Source organism: Nannospalax galili, unplaced genomic scaffold (genome assembly GCF_000622305.1).
Source record: "Nannospalax galili isolate Female #2095 unplaced genomic scaffold, S.galili_v1.0 scaffold719, whole genome shotgun sequence".
In the NCBI taxonomy this organism is placed as follows: Eukaryota; Metazoa; Chordata; class Mammalia; order Rodentia; family Spalacidae; genus Nannospalax; species Nannospalax galili.
The window spans coordinates 78,023-91,089 of NW_008341883.1; the positions used below are offsets into that span (position 1 = coordinate 78,023).

At 40.7% G+C, this 13,067-nt stretch overlaps 1 protein-coding gene across 2 annotated transcripts in view; it reads left to right on the forward strand.

The window, feature by feature from the left end:
- Ankmy2 (ankyrin repeat and MYND domain containing 2) overlaps positions 1 to 13,067 on the forward strand; it is a 58,035-nt gene that overhangs the window by 6,030 nt on the left and 38,938 nt on the right. For both annotated transcript variants that reach the window (XM_008837604.3, XM_029565641.1), the window contains exons 2-3: positions 2,620 to 2,684; positions 8,933 to 9,071. In XM_008837604.3, the coding sequence (XP_008835826.1) occupies positions 2,620 to 2,684; positions 8,933 to 9,071 (204 nt within the window). The remainder of the gene's footprint in view (positions 1 to 2,619; positions 2,685 to 8,932; positions 9,072 to 13,067) is intronic.

Sequence of the window (13,067 nt, forward strand, 5' to 3'; positions counted from 1 at the left end):
GTCTCCCTGTAGCTCCAACTGTCCTGGAACTCACTATGTAGGCCAGGCTGGCCTTGAACTCAGAGATCTGCCTGCCTCTGCCTCCCAAGTGCTGGGATTAAAGGTATGCGCCACCACGCCCGGCAGTTATCTTTCTATTCTACAGAAGCCCAAACTGTTTGAGATATTTTTCTCATCCAGGTCCCTGTATTTCAAAAGGCTAATGTTAACAGACTGAGTGGTCTGCACGTGTGTGCGTGTGTGTTTGTAGGTAGGATATAATAATATGTATTTTTTTGTCTGCCCCTGGTCCCTGACACAGAGCTCCTAAAACCCTCTTAAGTCTCCTAAACACCAAGAATGCTGGGTGCATCTTTTGTTCTAATATTTGATCTTTGACCTTGGTTCTTGGTAACAGTACCCAGTCCCTTGAAGTTTCTTAGGTGAGAAGAGTGGGTTTTGTTCAGTTAGTTAACTCTTGGCAGGCTCCTGGATAGTTTTACAACATAGGCTGGTCATTGGGAAGACCAAGCTGTGATGAGAAGCTTGGAACTTTCAGTGTCACCCTCTTCCCATCATCCTTCAGGAAGGGGAAAGGGGCAGGATACTGAGCTAATAATCAATCATATCCTATGTGTTGAAACCTCCAGAAATATCCCTGGGATACTAAGTTGAGAGAGTTTCCAGAATGCTGGAAAATGGACCAAAGTGGGTTCTGTGTCTCTTCACACACACCATGCCCTGTTCATCTGTGTACCTTTACAATCAATAGGCAAATGTGAGGACAGTGTTTCCCAGAGTCCTGCAAGTTGTCACACCTGAGGAAGACACCCCATTGGTGTCTGCTGGAGAGTTGCCTGGGGTGTGTATGGGAAGGGGAATTCTTTGTACATCTGGTGTCAGAAATGAAATCTTGAGATTTCTGAATAAGAGTTTAGCAGGAGAAAACACCTCCTACACACATACCCTGTGCATTACAGCATGCTTCATCTTTTCTTTTTAGATTGTTGGCCACTGGTCAAACATAGAATTAGTGTCCTATTCTCAAATGAGATCCAAATGTTTATGATTGTAGTCCCCATCCTGTCCTTACTATGTGGCAGGCTTGGACATGCTCACAATCCCTGTAGTAGTCTCCCTTTACTCCAAAAACATTTCCTCTCCAGAAAGAAATAACTTCCATGAATTCTCACTGGAGGATGTGATTCAAAGGACGTATCTTCCCCAAGTGCAAATGAGCTAAAGGAATTTCTGTTTGGATTCTTCTCTGACACTGTTTGAGAAAGTCTCTGAAAAGAAGCAACAAGTCTGGATAAGGTTTAAAGTAGACTTTGCTTACATACTCAAAATATTCCCCCTCCCTCTTTTTATTTGTTTCTGTATGTGTGTGAAGGCTAGAGGATAGCCTTGGCTGTCATTGCCAGGAACATTGTCTACCTCCTTTGGGACAGAGCTTTTCATTTGCCTGGAGTTCACCAGTCAGGCCACTCTGGCTGGCATGAGCCACTGCAAACTCCTCCTTTTCCTTAGTCACTCATCCAATGATACCAACTGCCCTGCTGGAGTTTAGTACCAGGAAAATGTACCATTTACAAAAATAGCTGCTGTCGCACTCCAGGGACATGTAGATCATTCTGTTGACATTTTCCCCTCAAAGTGGAATAGCTCCATACACTGAGAGATATTTTGGTTTTCTCCAGCGTGGGTGAGGAGCCCTGGGGGAACTTGCCTGAAAAGCACATCCAAAGGAGAAGGCTGCTGGTCTTGAGTCGGCCTTGTGCCTTCTTCCCTTACTCTGGAAGGCACAGGTTGCTTGGGGGTGGTCCTGTTCACTGTCTTCTTTTAGAGGCTTAGTTTAGCTCATCTTTACTCTCTGAGAACATTCAGTTTCATTGTTCTCTCTCTGCCCAGTCAAGCCAGAAATTATTTGGCAGAACATGTGGCTGTCTTGGATTAATGGTGATGATACTCACGTTCACTTCTGTAACCACTTGCTTCAGCCATTACATCACACAGAAGACTGGAAAAACCTGATAATTTTAACCCAGTTATAGCTCGTTTTCCAAATTTACAGAAGTCTTAATTTTGATCCCTTTCAGCATGGTAGACTGGATATTGGCCAGAGAGCACTTCTACAAAGTAGCAGACTTTGTAGCTAACTCTCACCTGACTGTCTCCAAACCAAGTATTCTATTATAAATATACCATCAATTCACAAGACCCAGTGCTGGCAAATTATATAAACACTGATTGCATCTTGAATTCCAAGCCTTACATTGATAAGACTTTAAGTTTTAGATGGTGATTTGGATTAGATCGTCCTTAAGATTTGTTTCAACATTAAGTCATAAGTATTACGGCTATTGTGTTCTGCCAAAGTAAAAATGAGACCAACTTAATATAATTTAAGGTTAGTTAAAGTGAAACAAGATGAAACTATTTTAATTCATCTGAACTTTTTTTCTCTGAAGATAGGCTTTGGAAATGATAGCAGGTGATTAGATATGCTTTGTTCTTCGTACCCACTTGACTAGCCTTAGTTTTACAGGAAATGCTTTGACATTTCTTTCCTTGGTATCAGATGTTTTTCCCTGTTTTAGTGACATATGATCTTATATTTCATCACTTTTTTTTTTAAAGGTACTGTCCAAGAAGCTGGAACACTATTATCCAGTAAGAATGTTCGTGTCAACTGTTTGGATGAGGTAAAAATGAATAATGTTTTACTTACTAGAAGAATGTATAACTGGGGAGATGGTTCCGTGGGTAAAGTGCTTGCTTATGCAAGCATGAGGATCTCCATTCAGATATCTAGCACAGTGTAAACCCAGTGTAGTGACACACCTCTAATCTCAGCACTGGGATGAGGTGGTGGGGAGGTGGGAGCGACAGAAAACACTCACAGCTCACTGAGCAGCAGCCAGTCTAGGTGAAAGAGCAAGCTATAGGGTCGATGAGAGACTCTGTGTCAAAAATAGGGTGGAAAGCAATAGAATTAGAGACCCAGCATCAACCTCCAACTTCCACACAGGCAAGCACACCTGTACACACACATGTACAGGCACAAAGAAGGGATAATTAAAATCTTCCAATAAAAGTTTATGCCATTTGTGCTCAAGTTACTCAAGTAAATCAAATGTAAACAGACACCACGCCTAAAGCATGTTTAATCTTACCAGTAATCAAAGAAGTGCAAATTAAGCCCAAATCCTAACCTCTCTCGTTCCCCTTCCCTTCCCTTCTACTTTTTCTTATTCTTTTGTTAGATTTTTTTTTTTTTAAAGATAGGGCCTTATTACTATGTAGCCCAGGCTATCCTTGAACTGTTCTTTCCTCTGTCTCAGCCTCCCAAGTGCTGAGACCCACTTCTGTGATTACATATTTTATAAAATGTGGAAACATGATCTTTTATATGTTAATAGTTTATGTATGTTCTCCAAATTCTTTTTGGAGACAGGGCCTCCTGATGTAACCTTGACTGGCCTGGAACTCTATTAGACCAGGCTGGCCTCAAGCTCACAGAGGTCTGCCTGCCTCTGCCTCTGGAGTGCCAGAATCAAAGTTGTGTGCCACACTGTCTGGCTGAGTTTTTTTTTGTTTTGTTTTTTTGGGTTTTTTTTAGTCTTTTTGAGACAGGGTCTCCCTGTAGCCCCAGCTGACCTGGAACTAGCTATACCAGGCTGGCCTTGAACTCACAGAGAGCCTCCTGACCCTGCCTCTCGAGTGCTGGGGTTAAAGGTGTGCACCACCACTCCTGTTATACTCATTTTAAAAGAAATTTTAGCTGACATCAAACAAGTTCCCCGACTGTAGTGTGTTAGATTTGAAAATAAAAAATAATCAAACTAATGAAATACCTATCTTGGAATATGAAGTTTTTACAAATTAAATAATTCTTAGGTTAATAAATAGAAGTAGAGATAGTTAGAACTAGAAATAACAAAATGTACTGTTTATGAAAAGCTGTGCTAGGTTGCCAAAGCAATAATCAAAAGAAATTTCATAGAATTTATTGTATTGTCAGTCTTTCTGGTCTTCACTCATGAAATTATATAAGAAGAGTAAAATATAAAAAAAAACAATTTAGGAAAATGAAACAATAAGAAATGTAAGAGGTCTAGTGTAAGCAACAAAATAAAAAAATAGGTACATATGAATACATTAGAAATCACCAAGTTTAAAAGCTTTCGTGTTTGAAAGCATACAGTCAGGTAAGTGAAAAAGATAACCCATGAAATTGTAGAAAAATTTTACCAATTGTATCTGATGAGAACATGGTAAGAACTTCTGCAACTCAATAATAAAGTCATAAAGCCCAATGAAAAATGAGCAAAGGATCCGGACAAACATAGCCCCCCAAAGATAGATAAATTATTCATAAATATGTGAAATAACCCCCAGTGTCACCACACCTGGGGAAGGCATTTAGAGCCACAGTGAGATGCTGTTCACACTATAACCAAAAGGAGACATTCTAGGGACTGGAGAGGCAGCTCAGCAGTTGAAAAAATCTGCTGCTCTAGAGGATTCAATACCCTCTTCTGTCCTACTCAGGGAATTTAAAAAATAAAATGTTTTTTACAAAGGAGACATTCATGAAATTCTTATCGTCATTATTTTTCTGATTGGAGCAGAAATGAGCATCCAACATTGGTTTTCTTAAGTTATTCTGTATTTATAATAGAAAGATATGTTAAATTTGACTTAGGAAATTTATTTCCTAACATGGGAATATTTTCTAGCAGATTAGCAGTTTTGTTCTGAATTATTCACTTTCGTTTCTTGATTTTTTTTTTTTTTTTTTTTTTTTTTTTTTTTGAGATAGAGGCTTCCTACTTGGCCTATAGCCCTACTGGGCCTGGAACTTGGTATATGGACCAGGTCATCACATCTTACAGAGGTCTGCCTGCCTCTGCCTCCTGAGGGCTGGAATAAAGACTTGTACACATCATACTCGGCCCTTTTCTTGATTTTTAAAAATACTGAAATACTAAAAACTTCCTATAATATTGTAGAGACTAGAAAATTTATAGTGTAGTGGCTTTATATGTTTGTGGAACATGAAAATGTGTCAATATTAATATTGATTCTTGTTTTCTTGGCTCATTGAACTCTTTCCATAAAAGGTAGTATTAGGGGGCTGGGGAGATGGCTCAGTGGTTAAGAGCACTGGCTCCTCTTCCAGAGGACCTGGGTTCAGCCCCAGCACCCACTTGGGTATCCTTGACTCCAGTTCCAGAAAATCTGATGATCGATGCCCTCTTCTGGCCCCCACGGGCACTGCATGTATATGGTGTACTTACTTGCAGGCAAAACATACACATAAAACAAAAATAAATATTAAAAAGGTAGTATTAAAACCAACATAATGCATAGTAATTGTTGCCTTTGGGATTTATAATTTATAAATAATAATATATAATAATTTATATAATTACAAATTTAATTTTACTTTGCAGGGTTCTTCATTGGACTAACAGAAAACTGAACTAATAGATAAGAAGTAGGAATGATAGCTGATTCTTTGAACAGCCAGTCTAGTTTGTTAGCCCAAATTTCCAATAGCCAGGGAATTGATATGGGACAAACACACACTGCATTATGGACATGATGAGACAGCAGGCCCAGATGCTGCACAGCAAGTGATGGACTCCATCCAACTCTACCTTTTTGGAAAAAAGGTCTCTTTCATTTCAGTGCTCTAACATACAGTTCCTGCTAAGGTGGCCATGATGAAATGAGAAGGGACAAGAGAGTAAGGAGAAAAGAAAGGGAGATAAGATTTTAAAATGAGAAGAAAAGGAATATTGACAAAGGGAGGTAGGCAGGTATGTGGTAAAGTGATGCACACAGTGAGAGTAGAAGACGTAAGCACGCTTTGCCACAGGAGGTCTCGGTGCTTTGCACATCCCCTTTGCTACTGGCAGGTTATTGCATTGTATTGAAAGGTTTTATTTTAAGCAGTAAGATAGTTTTGTAGTTTCAGCATTATTCTCAGAGCTACATAAACTCCAGCTGTGTGGTGGGATGCCTGGATGACTGACACCAAACTGTTCTGGACAAACAGAAAATGTTGAAATCTGAGTCAAGTCAGGCTCCTAAAAGAGTTGTGTGTTTTCATTAGCATGCAAAGTATTGGATTTCGTTATGATGTTTTCAAACATAATTGGTTTTTGTTGATCCCCTATCCCAGCTGCTCCCCCAACTTCCTCCACTTTCAGTATCCCAGTATCCTTCTTCCTACTTTCATGTCCCATGTGTTTTATTACCCTATAACCTCCCTCTGTTTTGTCCTCAATGGTCCCCTTCAGCTTCATGACCTGTACGTGTGTATTCTTAAATGCGTATTCTTATACACATAAATATATATATATGTATTTTTGTTGTTGTTTGAGTGTTGGAGATCAAACTCATGATATTATTTGTGCCACTGAGCTCTACCCCTATGTCCTAAAAAGTTGTGTAAGAAGCAGCTGATTGTTTTGTGTGGCCTTTCCTATGGGGCTTTGTCCTGCCCTCCCCCAGGCTGTACGTTGTCTTCCTTATGGATTCCATTAGCCATTAGCTGTCACCCTGTGCTCTCAGTCCACTTTTGCCTCATCAGAGGTTAATGATCAGTCTATTCCTTCTCATTGAAGTGCTGTGTGAAAGTGAGATTCTGATTACACCCACCAACCTACCCATTCACAACATACAAACATCCAGTTAAGGAAGTATGTTCTCCTTATTTTTCTGTTATTAATCCCAAGAAATATCCATTATTCCCATTGAGTCACGTCTTATGCAGTCACCGATAGGGTCCCAGTCTCCCTATAATTCTGTTGTCAGCAACCATCTCTGAGTATTGCCCTATTGTTGTTAACAAGGTGGTGGCTTCAAGGCAGGATAAAGAGACAGGAAAAACTAAGGGATGTGGGACTGCTGAATGCCGGTCAGCATTTTCCACTGTCTGTGGGTCAAGAAACTTCAGTGCAACTGATAAAAACCAAGACTGCCTACAGATATAATTATTTTCCTGAAAACATCTCAAGCAAGGATGTTCAAAACAACAGATGAACTATTCTTACTTAGGGCTAGAATGTTGAGTTTAACCACATTAGCACCCCTCTCATTCCTAAAACTAAATAATACTTCTCATATTACATGATATTATAGCTTGAGACAGGGTCTCCCTGTAGCCCCAGCTGGCCTGGAACTTGCTAGGTAGACCAGGCTGGACTTGATATGACAGAAATCTGCCTGCCTCCACTTCCAGAGTGCTGGGATTAAAGGTGTGCACCACCACACCCAGCTCTTTACTGAATTTTTAGACTTTGTTAATCTTTAAATCTTGTTTTGTTTTTTTGTTTTTTTTTTGGTCTTTTTTGAGACAGGGTCTCCTTGTAGCCCCAGCTGTCCTGGAACTCACTATGTAGACCAGGCTGGCCTTGAACTCACAAAGATCCACCTGCCTCTGCCTCCCTTTTTGAGACAGGGTCTCCCTGTATCCCCAGCTGCCCTGGAACTCACTATGTAGACCAGGCTGGCCTTGAACTCAAAGAGATCCGCCTGCCTCTGCCCTGCCTCTGCCTCCCTGGGATCGTTGGCATGCACCACCACACCTGACGAAAGTCACAGAATTTATATATACATACATGCATGCATACATACATACATACATATGTATGTATAAATATTCATAGCAGAGACACCTAAGTGACTCCTTATTGAGAAGTTGTTGCCCGAATGGTAAACGTGTGCTCTCTTTTCCTTGAGGGTCTCTCTCAGAGTCTGCTTAAATCTAAGAAGCTCACTTTCTTTCTTTACTCCAATTTATCCTGAAGTCCTTTTCTCCATTGCAGTCAAGAATCCAGTTTCACTGAGTGGAAGTCCCTAAGAGGGGACTCCTCAGGCTGCTGATAAGTACTAGGCTCCATCTTCCCACCACCAGTTTATGTCAGTAATAAAGTCTGGAGTCATCCAGTACAATTAAAATCCTGCAGCTTAATGAAAGTAAGAGATTATATGTTTTAGGAAGATTTTCATCCTTAGGAGCTTCAGCATTCTGGCTGTTATAGAATATATCTGGGGTTACTGAGAAAATTCACTTATAGGAAGCAGCTTATTCATTCATCCACCAAATGTTATGATGTGTGATATTTCATTAGATAAACACAAACATATGGAGACCAAACAAGTCAGCCTAGTATAAGTCACTAAAGCAACAAGTCAGCCTACCAACTATCGCTCAATGTTTATAAAATTTTATGCGATCAAATTATAGTGTGATTAAAATACATACATGATTTTGGGGAATCTTGTTTTGGGAAATGATGTCACTGTAATAAATATATCCTGTAACTTCTTTTTCTCATCGATAGTAGTTTATAGAGAATTCCCAATTCAATACATTTTAGATGAATTTATTTTTAATTTTTAAAGTTACATATTTGTGTGCGGGTGTGTGTCTATGTATGTATGCTAGAAATTGAACCTAGGGCCTTGTGTATGTTAGACAAGTGCTCTGCCACTGAGCCCTTTTTTTAACTTTTTATCTTGAGACAGGGTCTCGCTAAGTTTACCCAGGTGATATAGCTTAGGTAGGCCCTGAACTAATAGTCTTCTTGCCTTAGCCTTCTGTTTTTGGTTTTCTTTTGTGTTCATACCTGTTTGTTAAATTGTTAAGGGCTAAATGCATTTGGTATAGATGAGAACCTTAGGAGGTCTGGGTTCTGATCTTTGTTCTACCTGTTTGATAGTCTGTGAGGTTGAACATGTGTTTTCTGAAGCTTTTTGCTAATCTGTTAAAAAAAAAAATCATGTTTTTCCCCCCTCAGAAGTTAAGATTTAAGAAAGGAAGTGAATATAAAAGTTTTTCTTAGATTATAAAAATGAATTTATTGATTCATGTTTGTGTTTATAGATAAGAAAAAAATAATGTACACAATTAATGCTTTTTCCTTTCCTATTAAAGAATGGAATGACTCCTCTAATGCATGCAGCATACAAAGGAAAGCTTGATATGTGCAAATTACTTCTGCGCCACGGAGCTGATGTCAACTGCCATCAACATGAACATGGATATACAGCCCTCATGTTTGCTGCGCTTTCTGGTAAAGTTTTGCCGTTTACTCTATCAATATTAGTTACCTAGACTCAGACAAGTTTAAGTACATGTATATTTTAAGTTCAATGCATTTTTAAATATGGTAATCTGATTCTTTTCTTTTTTTACATTTACTTATTGTGTATGGGATGGTGGAAGTGCACATATCATAGCAAATGTATGGAGGTTACAGGACAACTTGTGGGAGTCAGTTCTCTCCTTCCATCATTTGGGTTCTGGGGATTGAACTCACATCATCAGGCTTGGCAGCAAGTACCCTTACCCACTGTGCCATTTTACCAGCCCAGTGATCTGTTGCTTTAGTGACTTAAAATCAGTTCATTTTCTAGGTTTTCTAGGAGGAACTGCATCTCTCATGTTTCTTTGCGTTTAGGACTTTATGTTTGAAGAAATCTGAACTTTTCTTTGTTCTGATCATGCAGCTCTATGGCAGAGCTAGCTCTTTCTCTCACTGGATCATCCATTTAGAAACTTGCTAAAATTTATGTTGTTTGTTGGCTGGATAAAAACAATCTAGAAATAATCACCTAAAACAGAATAGGGTTTATGTGTGATTGCAGTTCTTTAAGAAAATGCAGATGTAATAGGATCTCTGATTTTTTTTTTTTTTTTTTTTTTTTTTCTTTTTGAAGCAGGGTCTCCCTGTAGCCCCAGCTGTCCTGGAACTCACTATGTAGACCAGGCTGGCCTTGAACTCACAGAGATCCGCCTGCCTCTAGCTCGGATTTTAAAGCAATAATATATATTTTTATAATCCTGGAACACAAAAGCATTTCTAAGCATTGTTTAAAAAAGAGAATCTGAAAGGTACTTCAGGGTCTGGAGCTATGACTCAGTGGTTAAAAGAACTTACTGCTCTTATAGAGAACCGTGTTTCAGTTCCCAGCATCCACGACCATCTGTAACTCTAGTTCCAGGGGATCCAATTTCCTTTGGCCTCCATGGGTACCTGCTTCACATAAACTCACATAGACACATACACATACGCATAAATAAAATGATAAATAATTTTTTGTAAATAAAAGGGACATCAGCCATGTACATAGCCATTTAGGCCATGCTGTCCCTGTACACCTCTGGCCATACCTCTGACATCATGATGGACTACAGTGAGCGGGGTCATCTTCACTGACCATCTGTGAGACCTATGCTTTCCCCCACGCCATCCTGTGTCTGGCCCTGGCTGGCCCAGACCTGACAGACTCATGAAGATCCTAACCAAGTGTAGCTACAGCTTCACCACCATGGCCAGGCAGAAAATAGTGTGCCACATCGCCCTGGACTTCGAGCAAGAGATGATCACTACTGCATTTTCCTCCTCCCTGGAGAAGCACTGTGAGCTGCCCGATGGCCAAGTCATCTGCATTTGGCAATGAGCACCTCTGCTGTTCCAAGGCACTCTTCCAGCCTTCCTTCCTGGGCATGGAATCCTGCAGGATCCACAAAACTACCTTAAATTCCACCATGAAGTGTGACGTAAAAAACTGCAAGGTCCTTCGTCCAACACAGTGCTGTCCAGTGGCACTACCATGTACCCTTGGCATTGCAAATAGGAAGCAGAAAATCACTGCTCTGCTCCAAGCTCATTGCTCCCTCTGAGCGCAACTATGCCGTGTGGCTCTGCAGCTCCACCCTGGCCTCACTGTCCACCTTCCTGCAGATGTGGACCAGCCAGCAGGAGTCCAATGAGTCTGACCCCTTCATCACCCACTGCAAATGCTTCTAGGTGGACTGTTACATACTGAGTGAGCTGTTATACCCTTTCTTGATGAAATAACTTGCTCAGAAAAAAAAGAAAATAGAACGAAAACAAAAAAAGTGAAACATTGGTATGACTATAATTTTTGTTGTTTTTTTAATTTTAAAAAAAGTTTGGTTTTTTGTTTCAACACTTTTGACTCAGGATTTAAAAACTGGAACACTGACTATGCCAGCAGTCAGTTGGAGCAAGCATCTCCAAGTTCTATATAATGTGGTTAGGACTTTGTACTTAAAAAAAAAAAAAATAGCCATTTTGCTGGGTATGGTGGTGCACGCCTTTAATCCTAGTGCTCAGGAGGCAGATGCAGGTTGATCTCTGAGTTCAAGGCCATCCTGGTCTACATAGTGAGTTCTAGGCCAACTGGGGCTACAGGGAGGCCCTGTCTCAAAAAGACTAGTAAATATATAAATAAATAAGTAAATAAGTAGTCATTCCAAGTATCCCTGGTTACAGGAAGACCCTCGTCCTCCCAAAAGCCACATTTAAGGATGTAGCCTTGTCTACATCCTGAGTCCACAAAGGCAAGGTGATAGAATTGCTTTTATGTAAATAATATACTGCAAAAATTAAAAAAAAAAAAAGCATTCTGCCTTAATACCTTTTTAGTTTGTTTTTATTTTTGAATTGTTAGCCATCTTGGCCCTCCTGTTTTTGTCCCTCCAACTTGAGATGTATGAAGACTTTTGGTCTCTCTAGGAGTGGGCTGAGGTGTAAGGCAATCAGGGCTTGGCTGTACACTGACTTGAGACCAGTTTACTAAAATTGCACATCTTATTAAAAAGAAATTCAGCAATGAAGTTAAAACTAGAGCAAAATTTATCACTTTAAACTTACTATATTGGCAAAGGTTAAGAACGAGATAATGGGAGCTAGAGAGATGGGTCAGTGATTAAGAATCCTAGCTATTCTTGCAGAGGACCTGGTTCAGTTTCCAGCAACCACATGGCAGCTAACAACTGTCCTTAACTCCAGCTTCAAAGGATCTGATTCCTTCTTCTGACCTCTGTGGGCATTGCATGAATGTGGTGCACAGACATCCATGCAGGCAAAACACTCATACACATTAAATAAAAATAAATAAAAATTGTAAAAAAATTGATAGTGTCCAGGGCCGCCTTTGCAGTGTTTGGGGACCTTGTTTAGTATACTTGGGCTAGATGGCAGCCTGGCAACTAGCGTTCAAAACACATACACCCTTCATCCACATTTTCCAGGAAATGTTCCTAAGGAACTCATGGTTCAAACTTGCAAAAATGAACTGAAAATGCTGCTCACTAAATGTAGCTAAAAATACCAAAATATATGCAATAACTTGAAAGAATGTGAATAGACTACAGGTGTTCACATAGAAAATGTGCAGAAAGATCCCTCTGGTTATTTCTCCAGGGTTGTAGGTGTGAGACATTGATTACTGGGTACCTAAGGAGGACTTCCATTATTTTTTTCTCTTATCTTTGTATTTGATGATTTTGTTTGTGTTTTCATTTTATACTAAGCATTATCATTAGGAAAACATTATGATCTATTTTTTAAAAATAATATCCCCAGCCTCATTCGCCCTCCCATCTCCCCCGCCCGTCTCTCCTCCTAGCCTGGGACGGGTCCCAATCCTTGTCTTGGCGCCCCAGGCACCAGGGGAACCACCACTGCTTCCAGATCCTCTGCATCCAGACCAACCCAATTCCTTCTGGGGTCCCCATGAGCCCTCTGGGCCTGGCCCCACCCTCACCTCCCTCTGCTTCCCTGGTCTAAACAACCCACCAGCCTCTCTCCCCAGAGCCCTCAGGGCCTGGTCCTGCCCTCACTTCCCTCTGCTTCCCTGGGCTGCACAACTCACCAGCCTCTTTCCTGGAGGTCTAGGCTGACCTTTCCTCTTCCTGATCCTTTGCATCCAGACCAACCCAGTTCCTCAGTGCAGTCCCCAGGACCCCTTGGGGCCTCTTCCCACTCCCATCTCCCTTTGCATCTCTGGATGACATGGCAACCAGCTGCCCTAGACCAGCACCTTTCCTGGGCCCTTCTCCCAGACAAGTCCAACCCCCAAATTCCTGAGGCAAAAATCTTTCCTGGAGGGATCCAGATCTTAGGAGAAATTCTGAGAGCATCTGATCCTCATCTGACTTGGGCCTCTGTGGGAACTCCTGAAGACGAAAGCAATCTGTCCACGCTGATATAAAATCAAAAGAGAGAACCAGAAGCTTAGAGGAACCAGCTTTTCAT